Source organism: Ischnura elegans, chromosome 8 (assembly GCF_921293095.1).
Source record: "Ischnura elegans chromosome 8, ioIscEleg1.1, whole genome shotgun sequence".
NCBI classification, from domain to species: Eukaryota; Metazoa; Arthropoda; class Insecta; order Odonata; family Coenagrionidae; genus Ischnura; species Ischnura elegans.
In genome coordinates, this window is record NC_060253.1 from 106762633 (window position 1) to 106789998 (window position 27366).

At 39.3% G+C, this 27366-nt stretch overlaps 1 protein-coding gene across 2 annotated transcripts in view; it reads left to right on the forward strand.

Annotated features, from left to right (window-relative positions):
* Positions 1 to 27366, forward strand: part of LOC124163575 — a 286499-nt gene that overhangs the window by 112459 nt on the left and 146674 nt on the right. For both annotated transcript variants that reach the window (XM_046540564.1, XM_046540565.1), the window contains exon 4: positions 23515 to 23731. In XM_046540564.1, the coding sequence (XP_046396520.1) occupies positions 23515 to 23731 (217 nt within the window). The remainder of the gene's footprint in view (positions 1 to 23514; positions 23732 to 27366) is intronic.

Sequence of the window (27366 nt, forward strand, 5' to 3'; positions counted from 1 at the left end):
GATAAACTTAAAAACGCTGTGACACATTGGTCTCAACCGCAGGCGGCCGCTTTTTTATGCAGAAGGAATTGGTAAAACGTTACAGCAAGTGCTTGAATAATGGGGGAGACTACGTTAAAAAATAGAGGAGAGCCGTACCTTTTGTTATGTAAATAATGTTTTTGACCTCTGTGCCGGTTTGATTTTTACAGTGATTCTGAGGTTACTTTCCAAATTCCCCTCGTGTTACCAATTTGAGAAAATAGTATTGGAGAGGAATATGGGGGGGAGGAAATATATTATGGAACTTTCCCAGGAGATCAGTGGATGTATCACATGTGCGACGTATGCGCCCGAAAGGTTTTAAGCATTATTCACGCAAGGCTTCCGTAATGGCCTTGGTTTCAGGTGTGTTTGGATGCTAGGAAACCACATTTGTAACCAAAATGTGTAATAAGCCAGCAATATGGTCGAGGGAAGCAATGGTGGCAGAGGTAATGCGGGAAACGGCATCATTCATATTGGAAAGGGATTGATTTAGAGGAGGACGAGAGCCTTATATTCCGATTTTCTGGTGTTTCTAGTGTGCGAAGCTAACGGGAGGAGAATGATGAGGACGGACGATGAGCGATTAGGAAGGGACACTTTGTGCTGCTCCTTTAGCGCGATTGATAGCCGAGGATTGAGGAGGACTTAATGCCTCGCTCACGATTTACAAAGAGGTCTTTGAAAGGATATCGGCGAGGCTTGGTGAAGTTTCAAGTTAGTGGGAGATCTCAGGGATTATGGGGAAAGTTCGATGGACAGAAAGGATGGTGGCCTAAGTGGTAAGGCTGCGGAATGGGGTCGTTGCTGCTGGAGGAAATTCGGAGTGGAGCAAGTGGAAGGCAATTGAAGTCGTCGTTTCAGAAGCGTCGTTGAAGGAAAAGTGCATTAGAAGCGGGGAAGCAATCCATTCAAAAGTAGGCTGTGTTTGAGAGAGAGATTTTTGAAGGTTAGTGCGAAGATGGGCTAAGGAAAAATGGTAATAGAAACTTTTTCGTGGTCTCTTTTTTAAAAACTGGCGGCGATAGTTTCCGCATGGAAAGGCTGAGGAGGGAATCATTTCATACTCTCAAAATAGATAGTTGCTAATAAATAAATAGATAGGCGGACGATTTGCAGAGTATCCTGATAGCGTACCTATTAGTGGTCAATGCTCTAGATAGATTGTACCTCCAAATATCTTAAACTTGTTCTACTATGTTTTGTGATTTTGCAACCTGGTGATAAAACCTTATCTCTATCGGAGAGGTTTTTCGACCCGTGTTCACAAATTTATGACGATATGATTATGTAGTACAATTTAAGTTCCACCATTATACAAGCACTCATTTTTTATCGTTATTTATGCATTAGATATCGTTTCTTTCGATATCCTCCTGTAATTCTCATATCACTCTATTGATTTAATTGCCCAAAAATCAGCTAAAGAAAATTAAAGTAAGAAATTTCCTCATTAATTTCTCTTAAAAACACATTGATATAAATCTAGGCTTTCGATTTACTCGCAAAATAATCTCAGATTAATTTCTGGTATTAATTTCCCGGAAATGCTTATTTGTTACATGAATTACATTGAGTCAATATCGCACTTAAAATGGGAAAGGGCTGGAGATTGTTGCATGTAAGACTTATGCCACTTTAATTAGCGACGGGAAAAGCAGTTCAGTTATTTTTTAATATAATAATTTCATTAGATTTAAATGGAAGATATTATGTTTAGGTTTCCTTTTCAGTAGAACTGATTTTTAACTTACTCTGAAAATATTTATGAATTAAATAGATAACTGATTTATTTTTTGGCTGTCTTTTGCAGTTTGAATTCATTGTTAATGAATTAGACAGTTTTAGACAGGAGTAATTTACTTAAACAGGAATGTAACTTTTACAGCCTTTTTGCCATGTTGATAAAATTTATTTTTATAAGCTGTAAACAGACCTACTTCTGAGCTTATTTTGTCATCAAATCACTCGAATCTCTTTCTTCTTATTCTTGTTTTGAATGAATAATTGGTATATTTGCATGCGGCTGTACTTCATTCTCTTCGCATTAGAAATGAGTCAATCTCAATTAATAAGTAAAACGGTTCCTTTGCTCTTAATAGGCACTCAGAAAAGCGCGCTTTGGACTCAAAAAGGACCAAAATGGTAGATTGAAGAACCCTAGGTTTTATATAACATTAATAAGTTCAGCCGAGCTTGCAATGAAGAGGTCTGTCTACGTTAGAGATAAGGTAGGGACGAATCAAAGAGACTTTTTAAGTGCTTTTAATCGCAGCCTGATCTAATGGGTTGTCTAATGCCTTTTCTTTCATCACAACTTAAAGTTAGAAATTCACATGCGCGGATGAAAACATCTTAAGAAATTTGGAAAAAATTAAGAAATAAACTTTTTAGGAGGCATATCGCAGGATTTTCATAGTCCATGATACGCAGCTTAAATTTATATATAATAATTCAGTAATCCGCGCATTGTTTCTGTTTTGCTGAAGAATATAAAGTGAAGCCGAATGAATTCAATGAAATATGAGAACTAATACTGATAAAATCCGTTGCCCTGTGAACGGGGCGTGTTGAATGAAACTCAACGAGGGAATGGGAGTTATTTACAAAGGCGCGCGTGAGAACAAGAAGGATGAAATGGGCATGTGTTGAGAGGAGAGCCTGGGATCAATACTTAAGGATGAAGTAGTCCTCGGAAGACGACCAGAAGGAAAAAGAGAGCACCTGGCTCAAGGCGGTGGACTAAAGCCAGACGTCAACAGACAGCAGGGCGGAGCGGAAAGTGGATGAAGGATTAGGCGCAAAGAGACGCCAGGTCACTCCATTCGGACGCGGTCAAATCCCAGCGGAGACTCTCTGGCAACCAGCAGAGTTTATTCACTCTCTCACCCGAGTTTATTTTTACCATTCCAAACAGGAATCATTGAAACGTTTTTCTAATAACGTTATTTTTATAAACTCGCTTTGTTGTTGGCCATCTTGTCCGGGTGAAATCTTGCAACTCAATTTTAACCCACTTTCCGATTAGTTTACCAGCTGCAATTTTCAGGATAACGCAGATCCACATGACAATGCAATATTCTAACACTTTCATTATGATTTTGACTGTATCTCTATTTTTATTAAGAGTTTACAATTAAATATGGAGATTAGTTCACCAAAAGTCCGAGGGTGGCGCTGCGATCATTCAAAGGAACGGGGATGATAGTCGAGGGTGATAAAACAAATTTGTTTGCATAAAAGTTATTTGGAAAATTGATTGAAAAAAATTATTAGAAAAAGAAGGAGCTAAAAATACATAAAGTTATATTCACATGAATAATGCCATTTGAATATTAGAGTCCTTTATAGCTCGCGATAAAAACGTTGCTTGCTATAAAAATGTATTTTATGTGTAATTGCTTTCATTACAAAGATTCCTTACAACAATTCCTTACAAAGAAATTACTTTCACATCGTTCCTGAGCTAGTGTTTCAAAAACTTAAAAATCAAGTACGTCTCATGCAAAGTATTGTAACGGCTTCTACAAAAAGAGAAAAAAATTTCTACCGATTTCATTCCCATTGTTAAATTTGATCACTTTTGTAAGTCAACTCTTTATTTTTTTTAAATAAATGCAAACTACGATGAACATTCTAACGTAAAATTATCCATTGTTCACTATCACACTGGGATTTTACTATAAAAATCGATTTTACAGTACTGCAGAACTTTTGAGTGATACGTGTTTTTGCAATTTAATAAGCTAATATTGCTCTACTAGCTGCTCTATACTTAGCTACTATTGCTATTTTAATCAATATTTCTGAGTCAGAGTGGATGAAAAATGTGGAAATGTTAATTTTAGTGTAAAAACTCTTCTAATTGTCTGCTAATCCTCCGCTCCGTTACATATTGTTTTTTAAAGCGGAAAGATCTATTGAAGCACATTTTTTACATAGTCAATTTTTTGTCGATGTTATAATGCCCTGGACTTGATATAATAAATTCTCTACTTTTGAATAGTACATCTCATTAATGGTGAAGTTATATGAAACTAACTTCTATAGGGTAATGTTTAATGTTACTACAAGTTAGTTAAAATTATATATGGCTAAGTTTACTCATTCATCCTTTGAAAATCTTCTTAAAAAAAGGGTTTTTTATTATTTTGTTACACCTGAGATGAATTGAAACGCAGTTGAATGAAATTATTTTTTGCAATTTTTATGGCTAAATTGCCATTTAAATGGCATCAGACAAAATGCTTTTTTTTCTATTTGCGCATTGCTTTCATTTCCAGCCGTAAATCAAACTTGAGCTGGTTCCATACGTGATGTTACAAAGGAATCCAGAATTTCAGCTATTAGGCTTTAGCACTCACATTTATGGCATTTGCAAAATAATTTTATTTTCCAATGATCCAATTATTCAATTGCTTTAATGGCATCATGATTTACAGATGATCAAAAACTTATGGCAACACGTGAGCACATTTATTACACAGCCAAAGCTATTTTACGGAAAACATGAGTCAATAGCAATGGGAACACAATTATATCAGATCATTATTTTTGCTTGACACCTAATCAAAGATGAAAAGGAATAAAATATTATCAAAATATTTTGAATATGTTTAGAAGTCATGAAAGTCCACTAAAAGCTAGGGAACTATTCATTTTGCTATCATAACTTTAGTCTGAGGAAATCATGAAACTGCAGTTAAAGCCGGATTAGTGGATAATAGCTAATTTTTATCTCCCAGACAAAAACTAGCACTTAATGGCATTGTAGCAATAGGGCACGTGCTGGCGTGATCCCAAATACTGATTTCACTCCTCCGAAATATTGCTTCGAGGGCTTCATCTCGCAACACGAATCTACTCGAAAAAAAAATTGCTCCTAAGGGCGCGCTACGAAATACAGAGGGAGCGGCGTGAATATTCCCCAGAATATAAATTTACAGCTCGCTGATTACATTGCTTCCTCCACCATTGTGATCCCCATGGATATGTTCTTGTGAACACCGATAGAGGACAAGCAGGTCGCCGTGACCTTGAAGGGGCACGAAGACGGAGTTGTGTAGGACATCGTAAAGAGAGAACTGGGTGCAGCGAGCACTTTAATCTCCATTTAAATCCATCGCAAGTGAATTACGATGGAGTGGACTACTTTAAATGGACGGCGCGTCTAGCATCTCTCTGTTGCCGCATCAAATGCTACGGATAGTTAAGTGCCCAGGTCGTAAAACACTCTCTTGAAGTGGTTTCAGTGCAGGTTAGGACCCTTCTCACAGGGCCCATGTCGATTTCCGACTGTGTTTTCAGACAATCATACCTCTTTCAATTTACTGAATAAATATCACCTACATCGCAGCACTCTGCCTTATAGATGCTTCTTTACTGTATCCGTATGTATCTTTCATTACTAGTTATTCTATGCGCTGATTCCTGCACAGAAGAATATTTACCCTCCCCTGGACATCAACTTTCAAGAACCATTCTCGCATCAACATTTCACTTTCAACTATCGCTCCAATTTGAAAAATAAATTTTTTTCTGGTAGCTTTCCTCATTTTTCGTACATTATTGACTGCATACTGAATACTTAAAGAGAATTTAATACCGAGGTGTAATAATCAGAGGCTAGCCTGTTTTGCCCTCATGAATTCCCCCTCTTCCTATTTGACTAACCCTCAATCTCTGAGGCTACGCATTTGTAAATGAAAGACTTCTCATTTTAAAAGATAAGTAACCTTGTGATTGGTAATGCATAGATTTTATCATCGTGGTGGTCATTTGTGGTGCGAAATTTTCATGCCTTATTATTAATCCATACTTCTTTAGGGTAAAATATTTTGTTAACTTCGAAAGAAATGTCTCCCTCAATCCCTGAAATACTTGCAGGCTTCACTTGATGGTGGTAAAATATAAACTAAAAATGTCAATTTCCACACTTTAATATAAAACTCCACTTCCGAATATAGTGTCGGCATTCTAGGTCATTTTCTAGGCAAAAAAAATATATAGAAGTTGAAAGTTTGGTTGGCAGCGGAGTTTTACATTTAAGAGTGGAAATTACTATTTGTAGATTATGTTGTACCATGGGTTTCTCCCTTAAGACTTGAGTTGAAGACATTTTTGTAGATATCTTGAACATAAATTGTTATATCTGGTTGTAGAGTATTTATGGAATAAAAAAACACGTGCACAAGGGTGCTGGCCTCTTTTCTCCGACAAGATTTCGTTGCTCAGCTTCGCATTCGGCCCCTCACCCCTGTTGATCCCCTTCGTAAACCCCGTTCTTTCCCTCCTCTCCCCTCTATCATGGTCTTGGGCCCAGCCACTTCCTCCAGCCGCCTTCTTATCCCGCATAACAGCTTCCTGTCTCCACCCACCGTGTCGAGAACTTCTTCATCTTCACCCTCCTCTCCTCCACATTTCGAACGCCTCGAGCTCACTCGCGTCCTCCTTCCACGGCGTCAACAGTTCCGCCAACGCCTCACAGTATAAGCACACTTTTTGCTCTCCGTTTCATTACATTCCTGCACATGGTCCCTGTCATTAAATCTTCCTTGTAGTGGAATGCTCCTCCCTTTTCCGACCGCGCTCTCCGCTGCTGTTTTTTTTCCTCTCTTCAAGAATCCTTATATCGAGTGGCGAGCAATTCAATTAGCGGATGGTTCCTCGATTTTTGTGGTTAAGTGCTTCTTCCTGGATTTTCGCCTCTGGCCTCGCGTCCAATCCCTCCGCCACTTTTTCCTGGCATCGGAGCACGCAGCTGCTCATTTTCGTTCGCTCTGGGCTCTCATTATTCTTCCGGCTTGTTCATCACGCTGACGGAAAATCAAAAGACCCTCACTATGGGGAAACAAAATAACCTGTTCTCTGTGTTTTGATTATAAATCAGCAGCTGAATGTTTTTGGCTTCCTCAACCTAATATCGCCACGCCTACGTCCCTGTTTAGATTATTAAGTCAAAGCCGACGTAGTGAAATGAAATTTCCGTTTTTTTAATCTTCATTTTCAGCTTATAAAATCTTATTTTCCCACCACGGCTCTTGATTTAACCATAAATTGCTCGGTAACTCAATCAGAATGAGAAATGAGGATAGCGGTGTTTCTGAAAATAGGGAGGTAATACTGGAGGACGTTGGTATATTTCATTTTTAAAGAGGGTTTTTAAATATTTTATTTGCGCAGCGCAACAAATCTCTGCCTTGTTTTCGAAGTCAAGAACTTCAGGCTGAATTTATTAACTACAATAGATTTGCATACTCCAAAGTTTGATTTTTAAGAAAACTTTAACTTCATTTAATTCTTTGGAAGGGCATTATTTATATTGATCTAATTACTGACCTATACAACATGAATATTTCGAACCTTACCTGAAACATATTTTTAAAAGGTTGGATTATTTGCAACAAGTTAAAAAGCGAACATACTTAGTGGACATTTCTGATCTAAAGAGAAATAACATCAATTTGAAGAAAGATAATGCAAAATACTATCTATTATGCCTGTGAGTTTGTTATCGCTGTCTTCAGTTTCCTATTGAGTGGCTTTGTTTTCAATCCATTAATATGCTCTGAAATTTCACTTTAGTGAAGGAAGAAATCGATAGGTGCGGGTTCGAATCCCGGCTAATCATTTTAATAACATAGCCAATGAAGCCAATTAATTTTTTTCTGGGCAAATTCCACCGTTGGTTTATAGGAGAAAAAATGACAAAGCGGACGTGTTCTCGCATGCAGTGGTTAAGTGAAAGCTCAACGTTCAAAAAGTAGTCGTCTATTATGAATGCTGACGACGATGTGCTTACATCAGCCATTTTTTATAGATTTTAATCCTAGCATGAGTAAATTTATCCCCTATTTGTACTCCAAATTGAGGCAAACAGTACTCTCAATTCGTCGTAAAAATTGATTCGCAACACATTTGATTATTCATCGCGTAAGGAAGAGTTCAAAGCACCCACTCACTCTTTCTTATAAAGACTGAAAACACAAGTCAAGTAAAGGGCATTGCGCCCTTGGTGACACTTTTTCTCGTTAAAATAATGAATCAAACCTTTTAGATATCAACATAGAACTAATACATTGATTCTGTGGCAATGATTAGTCATACATGGACATTTATCCCCGATATGTTAAAAAAAAATGTATGGCCTGGTTATTAATCAGTCCATTATGTTGTGGAGTGCAGTGAAAGCTTAATGATGAAAGGCCCATGTCACTTCAAATTTAAGAAAATTATCGTCACAATTTATAAAATTATTATTTTAAATCAAGCTATTGACATTAATGTACGTTGAGTTTGAGAATGCGATCAATAATTTGTTTTGACACATTCATGCATACTCGAGTTTCTCCTGACTGCTTCAGACTTTCCGTATATCACCACTAATTCTCCATTTGGTGTACCAAGCATGTAGTCGTCGAGTGTGCCTTGTGCTATTTCAGCATCTAACTCCGCATCCTTGCTTGTAGTAAGAGTAACCGCGTCGTATGAGTCTAGCGCTATTTTCGGCCTTCAGTCCTTCGTATCTTTCGGCTTATCGGACGTAAAAAGTTTGAAAAGAATCGGCTTGTATGTTGAACCCAAGGAGACTACATAGAGGAGGCCGAATTCCATTCCATAGAAGGGTGATTTCTGTTGAAACTTCGTCACATTTTAATCGGTTTTCTAAAATTTCCACGGCGCGGTGATCAGTGCAAAGTGCACTTTTTTCCCAATATTCTGCTGTATAATGTTTACAATTTCATGGATATCATTGAAAAGTTATGAATTTGATAGTTCACATCATCATGTATATAAATTTCGGTCAACACCCTTAATCATAACTTATTTCACAATAAAACTTGGAACAATTTCTCCGTCACCGACACTAGTGGCGACTTTTGTGAACCCACTTAAATGCGCGGTCGGTGACGAAACGTTGAGGCTGATTTGAAGATCCTCTTTTGTAGTATTCGTGGTTGAACCTTGGGGACACCTGATTTTGGACTTTTCTTTTCACATGGCGCAATTTAAATTTAAAATCTCTTTGCTATGAGTAAGAAAACGTCCATTTTAAATCAAGTGGAGAATTTTGTGCACAAGGCGTCGTGGCAGACTTTGTCGAATGCTGTGGATGCATCGAGGTATATTATTCCTATTATCATTTCGCTTTTATTATATCCTTCCGTAATGTATTCTGCGACACGGCGTATTTATTGTGTAGTTGAGTGCTTAGATCTGAGTCCAAATTGTCCTTTGGGTAAAATGACAATTCTCTCTGCATATAGTTTAATATATATGGTACCATTGCTCACACCCAATATTTCTCGAAGTTGGATAAAAGAAGTAGGGGTCTCATTTCTTCCGGAATCGGTGTCTACCACTGTTTTTTGTAATACATTAAATGTGTGAATTTTTCTATACTCTCGAAAATTGTCCTGTCCTTATTGATTTGTATGCTTTACCTGCATTGACCTTGCATCTTGTTAATCACTTCATTTGGTATATTGCCTTACATTGTCTTCTGCGGTAGCTTTTCTATTGGGCAGGTTTTTTTTATTATTGGTCGTACTTTATTTTAGGGCCGTATTAATAATCGACTCTCAGGATTCCTCTAGGTGTAGATAGTCCGTTACGGCCCCCCACGCACGTATCATTTCAGGAACAATCTCGAATTTAATTTACCAGTTATCGGTATTGATTTCTTATTTTGGGAGTGGAGTGAGAGGCTTTATTTATAGCAAATATGTTCTCTAGTGCATTCGCTGTCAAATTTGTTTTGTCTTTTGGGGTTATACGTTCCCTTGTCGTCAATTTTTGCCATCGTATTGCTCTATGACGTTTGTATCAACGATTTAACAATTTTCCAAATCGATCCGTCATTCTTATTGAATGCAAACAGTTGATCCTCCCAGAAGTCTGCGACTTGGATTTTTTTGGAAATTAGCAAGAATAAATTATTGTATCTCCGATATCAGTTTTAACTTTAACCCTCATCGTTTCGATGCTTGACATTGTGTGTTTTTTTTTGTCTCTCTCATGAATGAGTTCGTCTTAAATTAGTGTTGCCACACCACCCGAGATACTCCTCGTTTACTCTTAATTCTATCTTGCCTTAGCACGTAACCATTTGCCTCCCATACCTCAACCGGCTGTAATTGACTTTAAGAGACGAGATATGGGCATTATATTTTCTTAGAAATGGAAATAACTCCTGCGTCTTATTTATTACGTTCTCATTAATATGTTTTGATGATTATGTCCTCATAATGAGTTTTAATACTCAGCTTGTTCGTAATTTTCGTGAACATATACTGAAATATTTGCATTTTTTGCTGAGGCATTGCTGTGAATGTCTTCGATGTCAACAAAATACTTTTCAACTCAATTTTACCGCTGTATAAGAACTAAGTTGGAGGGTTTAAAGAAGAGCTTTTTGTCTCCTCCTGCGTGTGAGTTTCCAAGCCGCCTTTGTTTGCCATCCTCGTGGAGTGATTAAAACTTCGGTCATCTGCTGACCTTGTCCTTGTATTAAAATTCTTGTCGGCTGTCGCCTGTGTCTTTGCGTGATTAAAAATTCGGTCATCTGCTGACCTTGTCCTTGCGTTAGTATTCTCTTCTGCTGCGGCCCGTGTCGTGGGATTAAAATTCAGGAGAGCTTCCCGCAATTCAGTTGTTTCGTTTTCGTCTATTGTGAGCACGTCATTCCGTGTTCTTTTTTCCGCTCCACCGCTCTTTCCTTCCAAATGCTGTTGGTTGGTGGCTCAGCTGGTGCGATTTCAATTATTCTCTTCAAGCCGGATCTCGATGCATTCCTTTGTTCATATCTCCTGGAATTCCGCCTTACGGAACAGGATTTTTACCCCGTCACAAGGAATGTCGTGGCTGTGGTTGATGACAAGGTCTGCCACTACAGATGTCTTGGCTTGTTTCGGGATCGCGATACAAAATATTCTCTTAGTAGAGCCTGGAAGCCGATGTGGAAGAGGACTGCTCGACCCTGATACGGCGGTCTACTAGGTGTTTCGTCGGTTTCACTCTACGTCTCGTGCGATTACCAATAGCCATCCCGGAAGAAAAGAGGTCCAGATAAATATGTTTTTTACAATGCTGCTGTTTTATCTCTAACAAATTAAAACTTCAAATGAGGGGGTGAGAAGCCAAGGGGTACAAGTGATTATTTTATCGACAGATTAAGGTAAAGTTAATTGTTAGAAGAAATTACACAAAGACTTGGTTTCCAAGGGAAACGAGTGAGTCTCTGTTCTGTGCTGACATCGAATGAAAAATCAAATGCGCTGTTATGTATCTAATTGATCTCGTTTGTTTTCTATACCTAATTTCTCTACCTATGTATAGAAAAAGGAATTCACTTGTACCCCTTGTCTTCTCACCCGCTCAAATAACTCTTTATATGAAAGGAATATTCCATGAAGAGGAATATTCCTAAACGATATTCTTGCTGTTAATATGTCTAAAAACCACAAATGCTGAACTAATATCCACGTGCTCTGGAACCTTTATTGAATGTACATTTTTTGAATTTACTTGACTTCACATCAGCACGGAAGATGGGAAGTAACTCGGCTCCCGAAACGTCGGCAACAGTGTCAACATTCACCCGGTGGGAAACCTGAGTAGCCTTCCGAGACGCCGTAAGCTGGGAAAATATAAGAGAACACTTCATATTCATGGCATTGCACAAATGTATCGCGATATTTCAGAGTCAGAATCTTATGCAATATTTCCATCGCAAGCGCAATAGGAAATGCAGTATGCAAGAGTGCCAAATGTTATCCTTTGATATTCAGATATTTTTTACCCTAGAGAGGGAATATTAACTGGCTTCCGTTACGGACGTCACATGTGCCGCCGCTAGCAAAATCCGGTCGGTCACCGCCCGACTGCCTGGAATGCAGAATGTGCGAGCCAAACGCGATGGGGTCGGGGAGTGAATCCAACGGAGGGAGGGAGTGTTTGGGAATTCACCGCGCTGGGAAAGAGCTGCTCTCTCCGCATCAATCAGACCCACGGGTCGACCAGTGAGTGGTTTGCCCAATGAGGAAGTTAATTCACCTTTTTAGGAGCTTATTGTGAAATAGGTTAAAGGGTTGGATAATTTATCTCGTCCCCTTTGTGAATGGAAAGGAAAGTAGAGTAAAATTTGGTGATCTAATGACTACCCGTAATAACATTTGCTAAAGTTAGGGTAAACAAGGTACTCGTTGATTTTAGAAATTGATTGCTGAGGACTTATCCGTTGAGATAATGCTGAGGATTACCGAGGTAGATATATTTTTTTTAGCTGATCGTTAAACTTAATTATGAAATGGTTTCATTTTTGGAATGGCACTTACAAATCCATCAGTGTAAATAAGTGCAAATAATGTTGGTGCGAAGGCTTAAAGTGCAAATAATGATTAAATGTACTTTCATTTACTTTCAATTCCATTTTTACGGTTTGACACCGTATAAATTTTCCTTAGACAACTTTGATTAGTCCTGAAAATAACGATTTTGGTTTAGATGACACCTACTATGGAAATGATGCCATTAAAAGTTAAACAAAAATTGTAATAAATTGGATTTTTTTGTTTCATAATTTCCATTTTCCATAGGTTTCATTGTTTCATAGTTTTGCTGGAAGGTAATTCAAATCACTTTTCATGGTGCAATGCACAATTGAAACATTTTTAAAATATGTAGTTTTGCAGAAATATATTGATTTCCCCCTTTTAAGCATTGTTGTGGACGCTTAAAGTTTTCATAGCTTTTACGTATTGAATTTTCCTTGTGGGAATTTGAATTTGAGGAGAGCTATAAACTAGTATATTCCGTGGGTCATTTGCTTCGAAGCTTGAGCAAGGGAATCCTCACTGCTCCCAGCTTGCTCTAAATATTCGGAAGCCTATGCGAAAACAGTGTATATTGCCGATCCACCGCTACGACCCCCGCTTTCATCCGCGCACATATATTTCCAATCGAGACATCTCGACCATAAAGAAAAAAATAAAGAGCGAGAGAACGGTTTAGTCTCTTTCTCCCCGATTCCTCGTCGCGAGGCTTGGATCGCGGTTATGTATGTACACATTGAACGGTCTTTAGCTGATCCCAGAGGGGACCTAATAAAATGGAGTGAATAATGTTGAGGGCGTAATGCGCGGGATCAGCTGGTTGCGAAAGGGGGAGGGGGAGGAAGGGGGGGAGCTGGCTTACGTAGTAGCTGGGGGTTGAGGTGGGGGTGGCGGAGAGGGTCCCACCACCCCCCACACCACTCTCTGGATATCGACCAACTTTGGTGGTGGGATGGGAAGGCAGCGTTTTCCGTACGTGTTTTGAGGGGGAAGGGGGTGTTGTATCCCTAGGGTTAAGGGGGAGGGGTGGGTAAGATCACCGCCATGCCGTCAGGCGCGCTCTCTCTGCCGCACGCACACACTAGCACAACGGGGGAACACCCAGAGAACCCTTTTTCCTTCTCCTCCCTCTTTTACCCTCGAGCGTTGGCCTTTTTTTTCCTCCCCGACGTGCGCGCCCCTACAGGGGGTTGGTGGAAGTCTCTCTCTCGCAGACGGGGTTGATTTTAGGGGGGGGGGGTTGGAGTAGGGGTACGGGGTTGGTGGGGAGAGCAACCCATTCCAATTTGAAGGGAAATCGCGGTGGGTCGAGAGAAGAGTTTTGCGACGCCCACAGGTACTATTTTTTGTTTCTTTTTTTTTCTTTTTTTTTTTGGAAACGCTTTAACCTCGTTTTTTCCAAACCCTCTTTTTTCCCCGCTCTTTCCCCCATCTCTTCAAACCCCCATATACCAACCCACGCGCAATCCCTCCGTATCTCCCTTTAAACCCACGGTCGGAGGGACGCCAACCCTCGATACCAATTCACTCACTCTCTGATTCCTACAACCCAGAGGTTGGCGTCGATAGGTGAGGAAATCACGGCGTCAGGCAAGCAAGTGTGTACGCAGTCAAGTTCACGAGTGCAAGTGTACGCCAAAGATGGAGTTTGCCATTGAGAAATGAATCCAGAGTTTGAATTCCGGCTAAGCCTAATGATTTTTTCATGATAAATTTCATCTTTGGTGTCGGTGGGGAAGGGTACATCTCAACTCAGACTATGTCAAAAGCGTGGGAGTATCTCATTGAGGGTATCGGAACCATTTCCTTTCCCTCTGGCAGTTCACACCGCCAAGATTTTTGTTTTGAGGTTCCAGGTGCTTCGTTCGGATCTGAACACGTGGCCGATGAGTCATAAAATGCCCTATCAGCCAGGTTGCTTCGTTCCTCCGGAGAATCGCTCGTAGAGAAGTGAAATACCATTATTTAGATTAATATTGGGAAGTATGTTTGCCAAACTGTCAAACTATGAATGTTAACTCCAAAATGATGTTTACGATTTTTTTAATCGAAAAAATAAGATATTTGCAATTTTAAATTAAATAGAAAAAAATATTAACAGAATATGCAGAGTCAGAATTCTGCGTTATTCTATGATTAAAAATTGTATTCACTGTTTAATATTTGTTTGATCACCATGATAATAAGGTTTGACGAATAATATCCTCATATTTTTCTCGATCTCGAATCACAGCACTGAATCTTTTTCATTTACAATCGTCAATCTCGTTGGTAAAAACCATCGTTCCCTCACTTCACTGCTAATATACCACGGGTATCACTTATGTTGATTTACGAAACTATTCGTCGAATAAATTGCAGCATTGCTTGGTGACCTCTAAACAATAATTACATAATTGTCCCAGATATCATTGAATCGCAATATTAACGATGAGATCGCTTCTATCACATTAGCTTGATTGCAATCTTCAAAGGCATTTTAAGGGAAAGAGACAATCAGAGTTTGATGCGTGAACCCGCGCCTGCACTTGTGCGGGTGGGCGTGGGGGGAGTCGGAATTGACTCTGACTAGCGGTTGAGTGGTTATAGGCTTCGGCTTATAATTGAGGATAGTTTGTGGCTTATCCGAACCAGGCTATGAGTAATATCACTGAGTAGCTGAGGATGAAAGTAGTAATTGCATTTATTTTTATGATAAATGCAGTAGGCCGTAATCAATTACGAATAAAGGAAGAAAGGATTACACGAAAAGTAACGGCATTAATTTATAAAAGATAACGAGATAGATACAAGGCATAATGTTAATTTATAAGGCTAAAAAAATATATGATTTTCCATTCAATTAAGCCGTTTTGAAAATAATGCAGAAAATAAGAAGCGAAGAGAATAAAAGAAAAAATTGCTCTTCTCGGGAAATTAATGCACATAGTAATACAATTATACATTATTTTAGCAGCAAAGCAATAATTATATCATTTATTTCCTGCTAAGTCTAAATTTTATCGTCTTTTTTATAAATATTAAAACATGATTCCTGATTGTAAATTTTATTTCAAGTTTAAAAAAATTTGAGTTGGAAGTTTAAGGAGTTTAAGTGGGGGCTTATAATTGAAAATGGTGTGAATTAAATGTGTGGTTATGCATTTTAAAAAAATTCCTAAAATGTTTTGAAATAAGCACTGATTATAACTACATTTTAATCGTTAAAGCACTTGCATTGATTTAATTACACTGGGGAATATCTATTTTGCTGTATTAGATCTGTGACTTGTTTTTTGACTAACTTTTGGCCCCTAGATAAGAAAGTAACCACAGTTTTATGTGTCATGTCAACTTTTTAAGCTACGGATTACCCTTTTTTCTCGTACGTCGTACAAAATTTGCATATGTAGCTTGAAGATATTTTTAAAGGAATTTAACTTTTAGAATTATTTACTAAACGAAAAATGCAGCTGAAGTAATGAAATGCATGATGATTTATCGATGCGTGCCGACTGACAGCTAAATATAAGTGTAGGCAACTTTCACACCACCCAACCTCCCCCAGAAGCACATGTCTGCCAAGCTACATGCCTGCGTCTCACTTTAGTATCTCCGGCGTGAATAAACAACAGTTAACCTGTCGCTGGTCTCCTACGGTGTCATTCGGAGAAGGTTCATGTCAGCCGCAATGTGATCCATAATCAATCCAGCAATGTGATCACATTCACATAGCACAGAGAAAAAGTTGACATGGTACATAACTACATTTTATAAATATGTCTGCTCAGTGGGGGCAGCGAGGGAGGGGGTTTGGGGATAAACCCCCCCCCCCAGAGCTCAGAGAAAATTTTAAATTTAACCCATTTTACTTAATGGATTAGTATTACTTATAGATTTTATATATTTTAGATATTACTTAGGATTAATCAAATATCCCTCAGAAAGCAGTAAAACTCGTCATTTTGAACCATTAATCTTAAAAACATTTCTGTAGGAGAACCCCCGCAACTCCCACTCACCCTGGTGGATATGCAATACCCCACACCTCTAAGTATTAGTTGCGCCTAAAACCCCCCCTAGCCTTAATTTTTGGCTGCGCCCCTGTGTCTGCTTATTGTACTCTTAAACAGCTTAAAACTGTGATTTTAAGTCAACAGAAATTGCGTCAGAAGTTGTTCCCCAGTTTTATTCGTCTGATTATAAAAGGGCAGCACGTTAAGCACTTGTCCTAGATGGCAGCTGTGGGACTACCCTTCCACCCCGACCACCACCTCCCCCGCTGGTCTCCTTCCCCCCCCCCCACACCCGCGAATATGTCGCTGTGACGCTCCGATCCGTGCCCGTGCATCCACTCGGAAGTAAAAGGAAGGAGGATCTGCCAGAGAGTGGTCGCCGCTTGCTCTCAGATTAACTTTGAATTACTGTCGCCCTCCTCTCTCCTTCTTTTTTTTATTTGCCTTTTTTTATTCAAACTCTTATTTTTCCGCTCCCTTCTTTTAGTTTTATATTTCAGCGCCCAGCCTAAAACGCTCTCGGTCATTTTTTTCCGCTCAATATAACTTTTTTTTATTCGAATCTCGCTTTCCGAATGATTAACTGCGTTTGGGCTTTCGTTTTTTATTTTGCCATTTTGTTCTTTTTCAAGCGGTCCATTCAAAGGGATGAGCCTCTTAACTCTGGAGATTCTTGTACTATCAGCTGGTGGACGCTTCGTGTTTTACTATGGACTGCGTCTGATGGATGAGGGATTATATGAGCGAATATATTTTTTGGAATTGAGTAACCTCTTTTTGACATCATATTCCTTTCTTGTGATGTTTAAAGTATCTTTGGATCTTTGGCCTATAACATGGGATTGTGTGCTATTCCCATTAAAAAATGGATATGGATGTCATGCCAAAACATTAACGATTCAATTTTTTTACATTCTATGATATAGATAGAGGTATATATTTTGAGAACGTTGCAAGAATAGATATTAGATATTTTTACTTTATTCTGACGTTCAAAGGAATATATAACTGCTGAAAGGAAAACAGAATAATCTACGTAGACGGCAATGATTAATATGAGTTTAGCAGCAAACATCATCGTTACAGTTATTTCTAATCATGTGACCATTAGTGAGTAAATATTTGACTTATTACTATTTTAGAAGACAGCATAATAATTTTGAAAAACAAAACTTTTTATCTGGCAAAATACATAATCATTGGAAAATGATGCTAATAAAGATCGAGTAATGTAGGTACCCATCTAAACTAGAGAAGAAATGATTGTGAATAAAAAAATACTCATTTTTTAGTCCACATTGTTTATTTCACCGACCAAAACTCGACGTGGGTCGTCATGTTAATTAATTCTGTTGAACTAGGAAGTCCTTTCTTTGAAGTCCAACCTGGGTAAGCGGCATGAATATTCGTACATTATAATTGTGATATGTTATGATTACCCCGACGTAGAGGCCAAATAGCGTTGCTTTCGGTGGTATGTCGAGGGTAAACTTAAAAATAAGGTCGCCGATTGAAGTGCTAGGTGCGATCCGCCAGCACCGCCGTGTTCCTTGGTTCCTCCGCTACCACTCTCCGCCCCCGCGAAGCATTGTCGACCGCTCACTGTTGCCATAGCAGCCGTCTCCATCGAGCTTCTCCTCACCTCTTCGTCCAGGTGTGAAATCCGGTCTGTCAGACGAATTTTGACCGGGAAAAAAGGTGAATTCTAACGACATTAATTGCCAATTGGTTGAATTTTACAGTGAAAAATGTAGGGATGTTAAAAACGTTCGTAGGTAGGGACACACGTTCCTTTCCGGTCGCGCAAACGTCCAATGCTAGGTGGGTGCCCAAACAGCTCATTGAAGACCACCAGAAGCAGCGTGTAAAATGTGCGGAAGAGTTTGTGCGCCATTTTGAAGAGGAAGGGGATGATTTTATCACTCAGTGATTTCCACATGTTGCTCGCCCTGAGGAAAAACCTTGGAGAGATGAAGTTCGCAACGGGCAACGAGGTGCAAGAGGAGGTAAAATCCTATTTTCGTAACTCGGGCGGAAGTTAGCATGACGACGGGACTCAAAAGTTCATCGAGTGGATGAGGAAAGTTATGGAGCACCAGGGTGACGACATCGGAAAATAGCTGAAGCCATGACCTCTCCAACTATGTATCCAATAATGTAAATAAATTTTACAGTCAATGAACGAAAATTGGAGACCTTACTTCTAAGTTTACCCTCTTATAAACAAATTTCTCAAGTCACGTCTGGGGCAATTATATCAGTGTAGGAATGGTGCTATAAATTGCTTGGGTTAACCAACAGGTCCATATTATGAGGAATTATCAGATGTATTCGCCTGGATAACACCCAATCGTTCTCTGATATCAGAGTATTCACTATGTTTTCAATTGTTTTGGACATTTAAGTCACTAAAAACGCGCTACTGTTAAAGCTACTGTTATGGATTAGGAGTTGAAGGAGGAAATTAGCAAGCTACTACGTGTTTCGCAACAATATGAGCCAGAATCGGATATTGAACTTACAAGAATAGTAAAAACAAATGTGTCTATGTTTGTGGTCGCGAAAAATATCCATTGAATCCAAAAATATTTTTATTTCACTTTAATCCTACCATTCCTTTTTTTTTTAAATATCAATAAAATAACATGGATTATTTTTTTCGGTCTTTCATCGGGTTAAAATTTCACATGTTTGGCTGACGTATCGAGGTAAAAAACGTTTCTCGACTTTCAAGTAGACATTCCTGCGTATTGATGCCATGAAAATTGCGCCCGTATTCACGCCAAATTCCGATTCTCAGTAGCCAGTAGTTTATGTTTTGAAGTCATTTCTTCTTCAATTTCATCTCCTTTCAGTCACCTAAATTTTCATGAAAATTTTGTCCCCCTATTAGTAATTGTAGCAAAATATTTCCGTTTATTTTCTTTGAGCAATCTGGTAATATTTTACAGTCGCAGTATTTTGGCATCTGCATCTTCCTTAGTCAGACTCTTGTTAGTTGAATCACCGGTATTCTTCATTCTGCTCGCCCTAAACTGCCATTCCCACCCGTTGGTTTTGGCAACATGCTCTCCGCCTCGAGAGCTAAACAAACGTGTGTCAGGATGGTGTACCGGATCCGGAAGCGCGATGCTTTTCTGAAAGAGACGCTCCCACCGTCAGCTCGCTCGTTCTGAGCCCTTTCCCTTCTAAGTATTAACAACACACAATTTCCAAGGGAATGACTGATAATGAGTCCCTTTTATAGTCTGCCAGGGATTAAATATTGTATACGTCTAACGAAAATACGTCTCTTCGATAAAGTTTCTTATATCAATTTTTTGTACCTGAAGCTACCTTCATTCAGTACAATAGTTCCCAGGCCCGATTTAAGTTTTTCCTGGAATACCTATTATCATGACTTATATGATGTTTATATATTTATAAATTACCTAAGATCCTTAGGGAATCCTTTGGCCATCTAAATAAAAAATTCTAGATTCGCAAATTGGGCCAGGAAAAGGACCCCCGCCATGATTTAAGGCATAACACGGCCGTGGCTTAGACTAGGGTGATCTTCATACCCTCGCTAGTCCAAACCTATCTTCGAGTTGATTCACTGGGTGAGTAAGTAGATATTCGAGGGACACTATCAGGAGACAATTTTAACCTCCTGATGTGTTTACCTATCGATAATTATTGGCATAGAGGCATAGATCACTACATTTATGTGGCGAAAAATAGGCTAACTTATTGGCAAAAGTGTTCATGAAAGCAGAATTAACGGTCAATAGCACATAATAAGTTTCATCGACATGGAGACAAAAATATATGAGTGGAAGGGTTAAGAGAGGAACAGTCTCTCTCCACCATTCCTTCCTTAAGCCTTCCCTCATGGCACTAATGACCTCAGCTGACGTTCGGCTCTTCCAAATAGCATTCCATACAATACGAGGTTGTTTTTTCCGAGTCGAACGGAATTTAGCAAATGATAGGTCGAAATCAGGCAGTCAAATCTCTCTCAACGCGTGCCTAATGTTTTTTTTGCATTCTGGGAAAGGTCAACGGCTGGTATCCAAACTCACGAATATTACAAACGAGGATCCTCAAGTTCGCCTCTAAATATGCTGTCACCCACCCCACATTTAAATGTGTTTACAAAAGTCGCCACTAGTGTCGCTGGCGGACAAAGTGATCCGAATTTCACGGGGAAATAAGTCATGATTATGAGTTTTAAACGAATTTTATACAAATTAAACATTTTTCAATGATATTCCTCGCAATTACAAGCAGTACACTGCAAAATACTGGAAAAAGTGGATCGCATTACACTCATCACCGCTCCCCAGACATTTTTGTAAACCGATTAATCCTTTCTAACCCAAAGCTACTTTTTTAAGAATTCAAATTTCAAGATTTTTCATTATGAAAACTTGAAAATTTTGCAATTAATCATAATTACCGTGGCAGCTGAATATTTCGTCATTACTATTGACACCACAAAATAAATCGAAGCTTAGATATTTCCTAAACAGAACATATAATGCATACATTGTTGATGTTGCTTAGAAGCAACATTGGGTTATAACGGGTTAAAATGAGACCGAAGTGGCAACAGGAATCAGCCTTGTATGGGATGGAATTGGATCTCCTATATATGCAGTCCCCCTTGTTCGCGCCCATTGCAGCGGCTCACGAGATATACCTAGCACGAGTTTCCAAAGTCGGAGGCGCGCTCCATCGACGTGAGCGGCTCTTATTTCTACCCTCGGCCGAAACGTGGCGCCCCGGTCGCTCGCCCACGCTCTCTCGGTGACAGCGCGCAGATCCTAAGGGAGAGTGTGAGTGAGTCCCTTTTTGCGGTCGAGCTGCTCCTGCCGCACCACCCTTCCCTTCCATTCATTCTATTACCCCTCCCACAGCAACCCTGGGGGTCGCCCCTCCCTGCTCTTAAGACTCCGTGGGTCTCTCTCTTCCCAGGAGTAGGGGTTTTTGTGGGAGGAGGGGAAAAGATGCCTCCGGAAAGCACGACGGACGCGGGGTGAAAAATTGAATTCTCCCCCCGGCCACGCAGACTGTGCGTGAGATACAATGCCTTGAATATATCAGCGACTGTAACGTTTTGAGGATCTGCAGCCGGGTCGGATTAGCTGGTTGGGAGATAATTCAATGCCATTCTCAAGTGTTGAATTAAAGAGGGAAGATAATGTTTCCGTCTTAAATGTGATCAAGATGTTAGTATTGTAGAAAAAGCTATTGTTATCAGTATTATTTTAGTGAGTATCTTTGTCAACCGCCAGCATTTAAGGATGTTTTGAAAATCGTGCGTATAGTGAGCAACGTATTTTACTCCAATATGATATTCACATACATATTTATTTTCCATCAGGAATCGAAAATAAGGTAGTTTTTTAATTTTAGTGATAAAATGAATCATTTGGTAAAATTGTTAATGAGAGCAGGATTAACGGTCAATAGGAAGAGCAGTGCAAAACAATAATTGGAAAAATCGTAATGTGGGATAGGTACCAACCTGGGAATAATAATATACTAAGTCAATCACGTACATCGAACAATCAAAAGTCAAGCATCATAAATGTGTGATACCATGAGCCTAAAAATGTAAATATAGGTTGTAATTTCAAGAAAGAGTGCGATATTTTCTGAATGGCAGCAATCGTGTCCATTATTGTTTTACCAGTGACGCCTGAAAACGTCCGATTAAATTGTAATTGAAATTAAGTAATAAGAACTAGAATATTATTATTATTATTCAATGAAATAAATCAAAGACATCATGCAAACACGAATCGTTCTATCCACTATTTATTTGAGCGCCACATTTTGCGTTAATTCTCAAGTCTTATAAAATCCGTCGCTAAAGCATGTGACGAAATTAATATCATATGATCCATCATAAAACATGATCACGACCTTTTTAAATTAGAAATAATTATATGAGCAAAACGTAGAGCTAGCATAATGCTATACATTTTATTCGTGTGCTTTTTTATTTCGTGTAGGATAATTATTTATGGATAGGTATATGGAGGCTTTCTAAATGCGATACCGCAGAATAATGATGAGGACCAAATGAATCGACTGAGTATGTAAAGAGGAAGTTCTAAGAAGAGTAGGAGAGAAGAGAAGCCTCATGATAACCTCACAAAAGAGACGGAACAACCTAATTGGTCTTATTTCAATGTCTTAAGGAGCCAATCTTCGAGAGACCAGAATATGGTAAGAACGGAAATGCTCGAATAAAATATATGGAACTAATACAGAAGCATATGAGAGACACTCAGAAGAAAGATACTGAGAGGTGAGCAGAATAGCTGATGGTAGAACTGAGAGGAGACATGCGTCAAACCAATCTTAGGATTATACGGAGAGACTCTTTCTTGACGTATGTGAACACTGAATGTTTCTCGGGCCTCCACTAACTAAGGTTAAAAACTCCGTTGTCGCTCAAGTTTCGAAGAGAGCGTTGCTCATCGCCTATAGGGCAGTATGATGCAGGAATCGAACAACCGGGCTAGTATACGATTGCTCAGGGGTCAAGCTGCATGTGATTGGTGGATGCGTCATATTATTGGATTCAATTATTGGTCTTGGTCAAAACTTTTTCCCTTTGTCAGCTGGATCTCGATGGTTCCTTCTCCTCCCTGTCCCAGAAGCCTCGAGAGTTAAAGAAAAGATACGTGTCTTTCAATTTTATGGCATTGCGTTCTCTGCGACCGGCGACTTCTCTGGTTGTCTGGCAGTCTGAGGTTCCGTCGTTGATCCTTAATTATGATGTCTATATTTATGCAATATTAGAATTGTTGGGCGGTAATGATGATGGAAAACTGAGAAAAATCATTGGCCTTCTATGTCATTAACGCTCTCTAACACAGAGCTGATTCAGGGAGAAATCAAATTTCAAGATTTTTCATTCTGAAAAATTGAAAATTTTGCACTCAAATATAATTATTGTGGCAGCTAAATATTTCGATGTAAAAATGTGTCAATAAAATTTACATCACAAATTGATACCTGGTTTAGATATTTACATAAGAGAGCTGAAAATTAATACATTTTTGATGTTGCTGAGAAGCAACATTGTGTTATAATGGGTTTAAGAAAATTCACGGCTGGGCTAAATAGACTTTCTCTGATGATGCGAATCTGTCTCTGTGTTGCAGCAACAAGAGGGAGGAGGCGAAGGGGAGTCGTGGGCCTGGGTGCGGTCACCTCGGCGGCAGCTGCGAGCGGCTCGTGAGGCGATCCCGGGTGCGGCCCTTGCTGGTGCCTCCGTGCCCTCGCTGTGCGTCCACTGTAGGTCGGCCCTGGTCGCTGGACGTCACGGCCCTGGTCGAGGAGGACGAGGAGCAAGCAGCAGCCGCCAAGGACGACCTTGAGGTACGGTCGATGCTTTTTTTTTAATTGCTCGGTTGCGAATCCCGAGGGCTATGCCGACATTTTCTACAATTTTTTTATCAGTGGTGGAAGCTAAGCGGTGGTCTGCCCTCCTGAGAAAATCGTAAAGTTTGCAAAGTATCCATCGTCAGATGAAATCTTGGCCACAATCCTTTACATAGTTATATTTAATGGTTGTTTCACCGATAGTAACCAAGTAATTCCATTATTCCTCAGCTATGCGCAGGTTGAACATATTCTATGTATTTTGATCATATATAAAAGGCATGAATGATATTTATGAGCGTTTATATATGATTAACAGGAAGCCAAAATAAATAGCAAGAAATGTTTGAGCTAATTGTTGAAGATTTGATGATTTGACTAGTTTTGTTTCTATAATTTTTTAAAATAATAACAAAATTACCATTGACTGCACCCTTTACATGTCTAGTCTCCAGGAAAAGTGTTATACTATAACATTTTCAGGAAAATCTCTACATGAGGGCAAAATAAACTGACGTAGAAGAAAGGCGAAGCGGGAATCTAAGAATTCTCTGGCTTAAGTCTATTTCTTCGTCTTCGTTAAGCCTTTAATACTCACGTATTAATCTTCCAATTTATTCTCAAACTCTGCATTTTTGTAGATAAGTCACGATGGACTTTCATTGTGGTCTCCGGAAAATTATTTTTAAAACATTTATTATTGATGAATTGTAAATTCAACGGACTGCTACATTACCCTGGAGTGACTGTTAAATATGAGTTGAAATTATTCCTTGTTTTTGTATCCATTGAAAAGAAGAAAAAAACGAGTATAAATCTTCATAGTGCGCTGAATTAAATGTGTATGATCATCATAATAGATAGAGATAATTGCCTAATAATTAATATAGATATGGAATATAGCATCTATTTTGCGCCTTTTTAGTGTATTAACAGATAATTATTTCATGGAAATAAATAAAGGATTTCAAACGTTTCTACCGACAGAGAATTGAAACTACTTTAGAGATGTTTCCTTCAAGTTATTCTTTTTGGTTCCACTGTAACCTCTTCAGTTTACAGTTATTTTATATTCTTGTTTCTATTTTACAGTTGTATCGGCCAATACTTTTAATTTTGCTGCCATTTGTTGCTAACGTGTTGATGTATGAAAATGCATCGATGTTCACGGATAGTAATTGCGGAAAATCCGGTAAATATTTTTATTCTGCATTGGTTAAAATATCGGAAGACGAGTGTTTAAAATTTAGCCCCGCTAATGCAGCCTACAATTCAGTGATAAAGTGAAATGATCAGAAATCATCTTGGAAAGAGGGAATGCGGTGCTTCAGTGGTGAGAAGTCTGATCTGAGGGTCCTTGATTCAAAGTCCGGGTAAAGTATTCGTACACCCTACTCAAAAATCCTCAAAGTTAGGGGTGTGCCCAGGGAGACGAACTATACCATATAACCTGAATGTGCCGAATTTAATCGAAAGTGACTTAGTTAAGGGTAAACATTTTCTCCTCTTCTATCCGAACAACCTTATGGTTGAGTCGCTAAGTGATACAACCACAGAATTTTTATTCCCAAGGTAAGATGTATAAGATTAAAAACATGTATTCATAGTAGCTATGTGAATAGTCGTTGAAATTTGTCGTGTTGAACGGCTGAGTCCACTCATTTGTGAAATATCATTCTCATAGCACGTAAAAATACAATAGATAAAATGTGTAAAAATTTATGTAACTTTTACATTACCTTTATCTCATACGATATTTCTGAGGATTCCGTTTTATTTTGGTAAAATATGACTGCTAAGGAGATATTTATTTAACCGTTGATAGCAGTGGTAAATAAAAATCTCGTCGCTCGCTATCGAGTCAACCGCATTTCAGATCAGGCGCTAGATTTCAAATTTTCCATACGCTGCGGTTTAAAAATCTTACAACAAATCTTATCTAAAATACTTTCTTTTCAATGCAATCTTTTCACGTTTCCTCATGCGCTCTGCCCGACTTATCGTCATCCCTTTCCAAGATTGCGAAAGCGTCGCAAAAGATTTCCTCACACCTTCGTGAAATGCGTTGGGGCGTTAATTCCCTCACTCGCGCGCGAGGAAACGTTTCGACGAACGCAAAACGAAAGCATAAGCACACACGTCGTTGAGATTAAAATTAGCTCCGCGTCGTGTAGAGGGAGAGTGAGTGGGGATGATGATAATTGTTTCTGTTTCACGGAGTAGACAACGGCCGCACGAAACCCTCCTCCTCCCCTCCGGCTTCTCTCGAGCGCCACCGGTGCCATCTCTGGGCGGGAGTACTAATTAAGTGCCACTGAGGGGTGTAGCGGGTCTTTAGTACTCGAGGGACTTTTTCCGCGGATTCACCGGGAGTGTGGGGTTGGGATCGGGGGGGGGAGGGAGGTTGGAGGGGAAGGGGATGAGAGCGGGGAGGCTCCTGCTCGAGCAAGGAGGGGGTGAAGGGTGAGATAATTGCGCCGGAAAAGGGTGAGAAGTGAAGAGGGTGTTTAATGGGAAAAGTTCGTCCCAGTTTTTCAGTCTCCAATAAAAATATTAAAAGCTCGCTAAACTTCACCCCCGAGGAAGATTTTCAAGCCTCCGCCCGTGGCGAGTGCGTGACTTCGGCGGTGCGTCGCACCGGCGCAATTACTCGCGGCAGAGTGGCAAAATCTGGGTCGGGGGTTCCCCAGGGGAAGCGATCGCTGTGATGATGGAGATATTTAATCTGGTTACTTCATCGGCGGGTGTCACGCTGTTAGGGGTAAAGACCGACACCCTCAGGAATACGTGATTCCCGCACTAACCCATGATCTGACTGCAAGACATAATTTCATAGTTGCGCTTGTATTTGAAAATTTCCATCAATTTGAAGTCTTCTGCAGTTGTGCATTCTACATATCCAACGTCGTCAGTATTCACAGAGCAATTAAGCAAAATGTAAAAACAAATATTACAGGGGACATTTCATTCTACATCCTCCTCTCTAATTTAATGTGGATTAGTTAGCGATCACTCTAACTTTCTCTGGCTGATCTTTTAACTTTTTGCAAATCCATCAAAACCATAAAATATAATGCTAAATTTTATAAGTTATTGAGGCCACAGCCTCAGTTAAAATGTTTATTATACCACACCTTTGACTGTGCGAAGTAAAGTGATGATGGGAATGAACACATTACCTTCAAGAAAAACCACTCTATTACTATTGAATCGGCTGAAAATTCGGTGGGTAAGATGTTTCTTCTCAAAGCTTGCATAAAAGGTAATCGAAGTAGGCAGCTGATAGTAAACTATCAGTATGAAGTCATAAATGTAGTTATGTACAGCATTATAGCAGGAAATGGCTTATATTGAGTCGGACTTTTATTTACTCTGCATCATCGAATGCTGCATTCGTTTCTATATATTTTTAGGATGCCATTGCGGCTCTAAATGCGCCCTGGTAAAACCGTCAACAGGCCATAACTTGCAAAGTTGTAATCATAATCCACGAAGTGAAAAGCCTCACGGGATGCACATTATACTGCAGACATCACTAAGCAATTAATGGAGACTTGGAGTCAGAAACAAATATTAACTTACATCTCACCTAACCTAATAAATTGTATCCATGCGTGGTTTCAGCGTGTTAC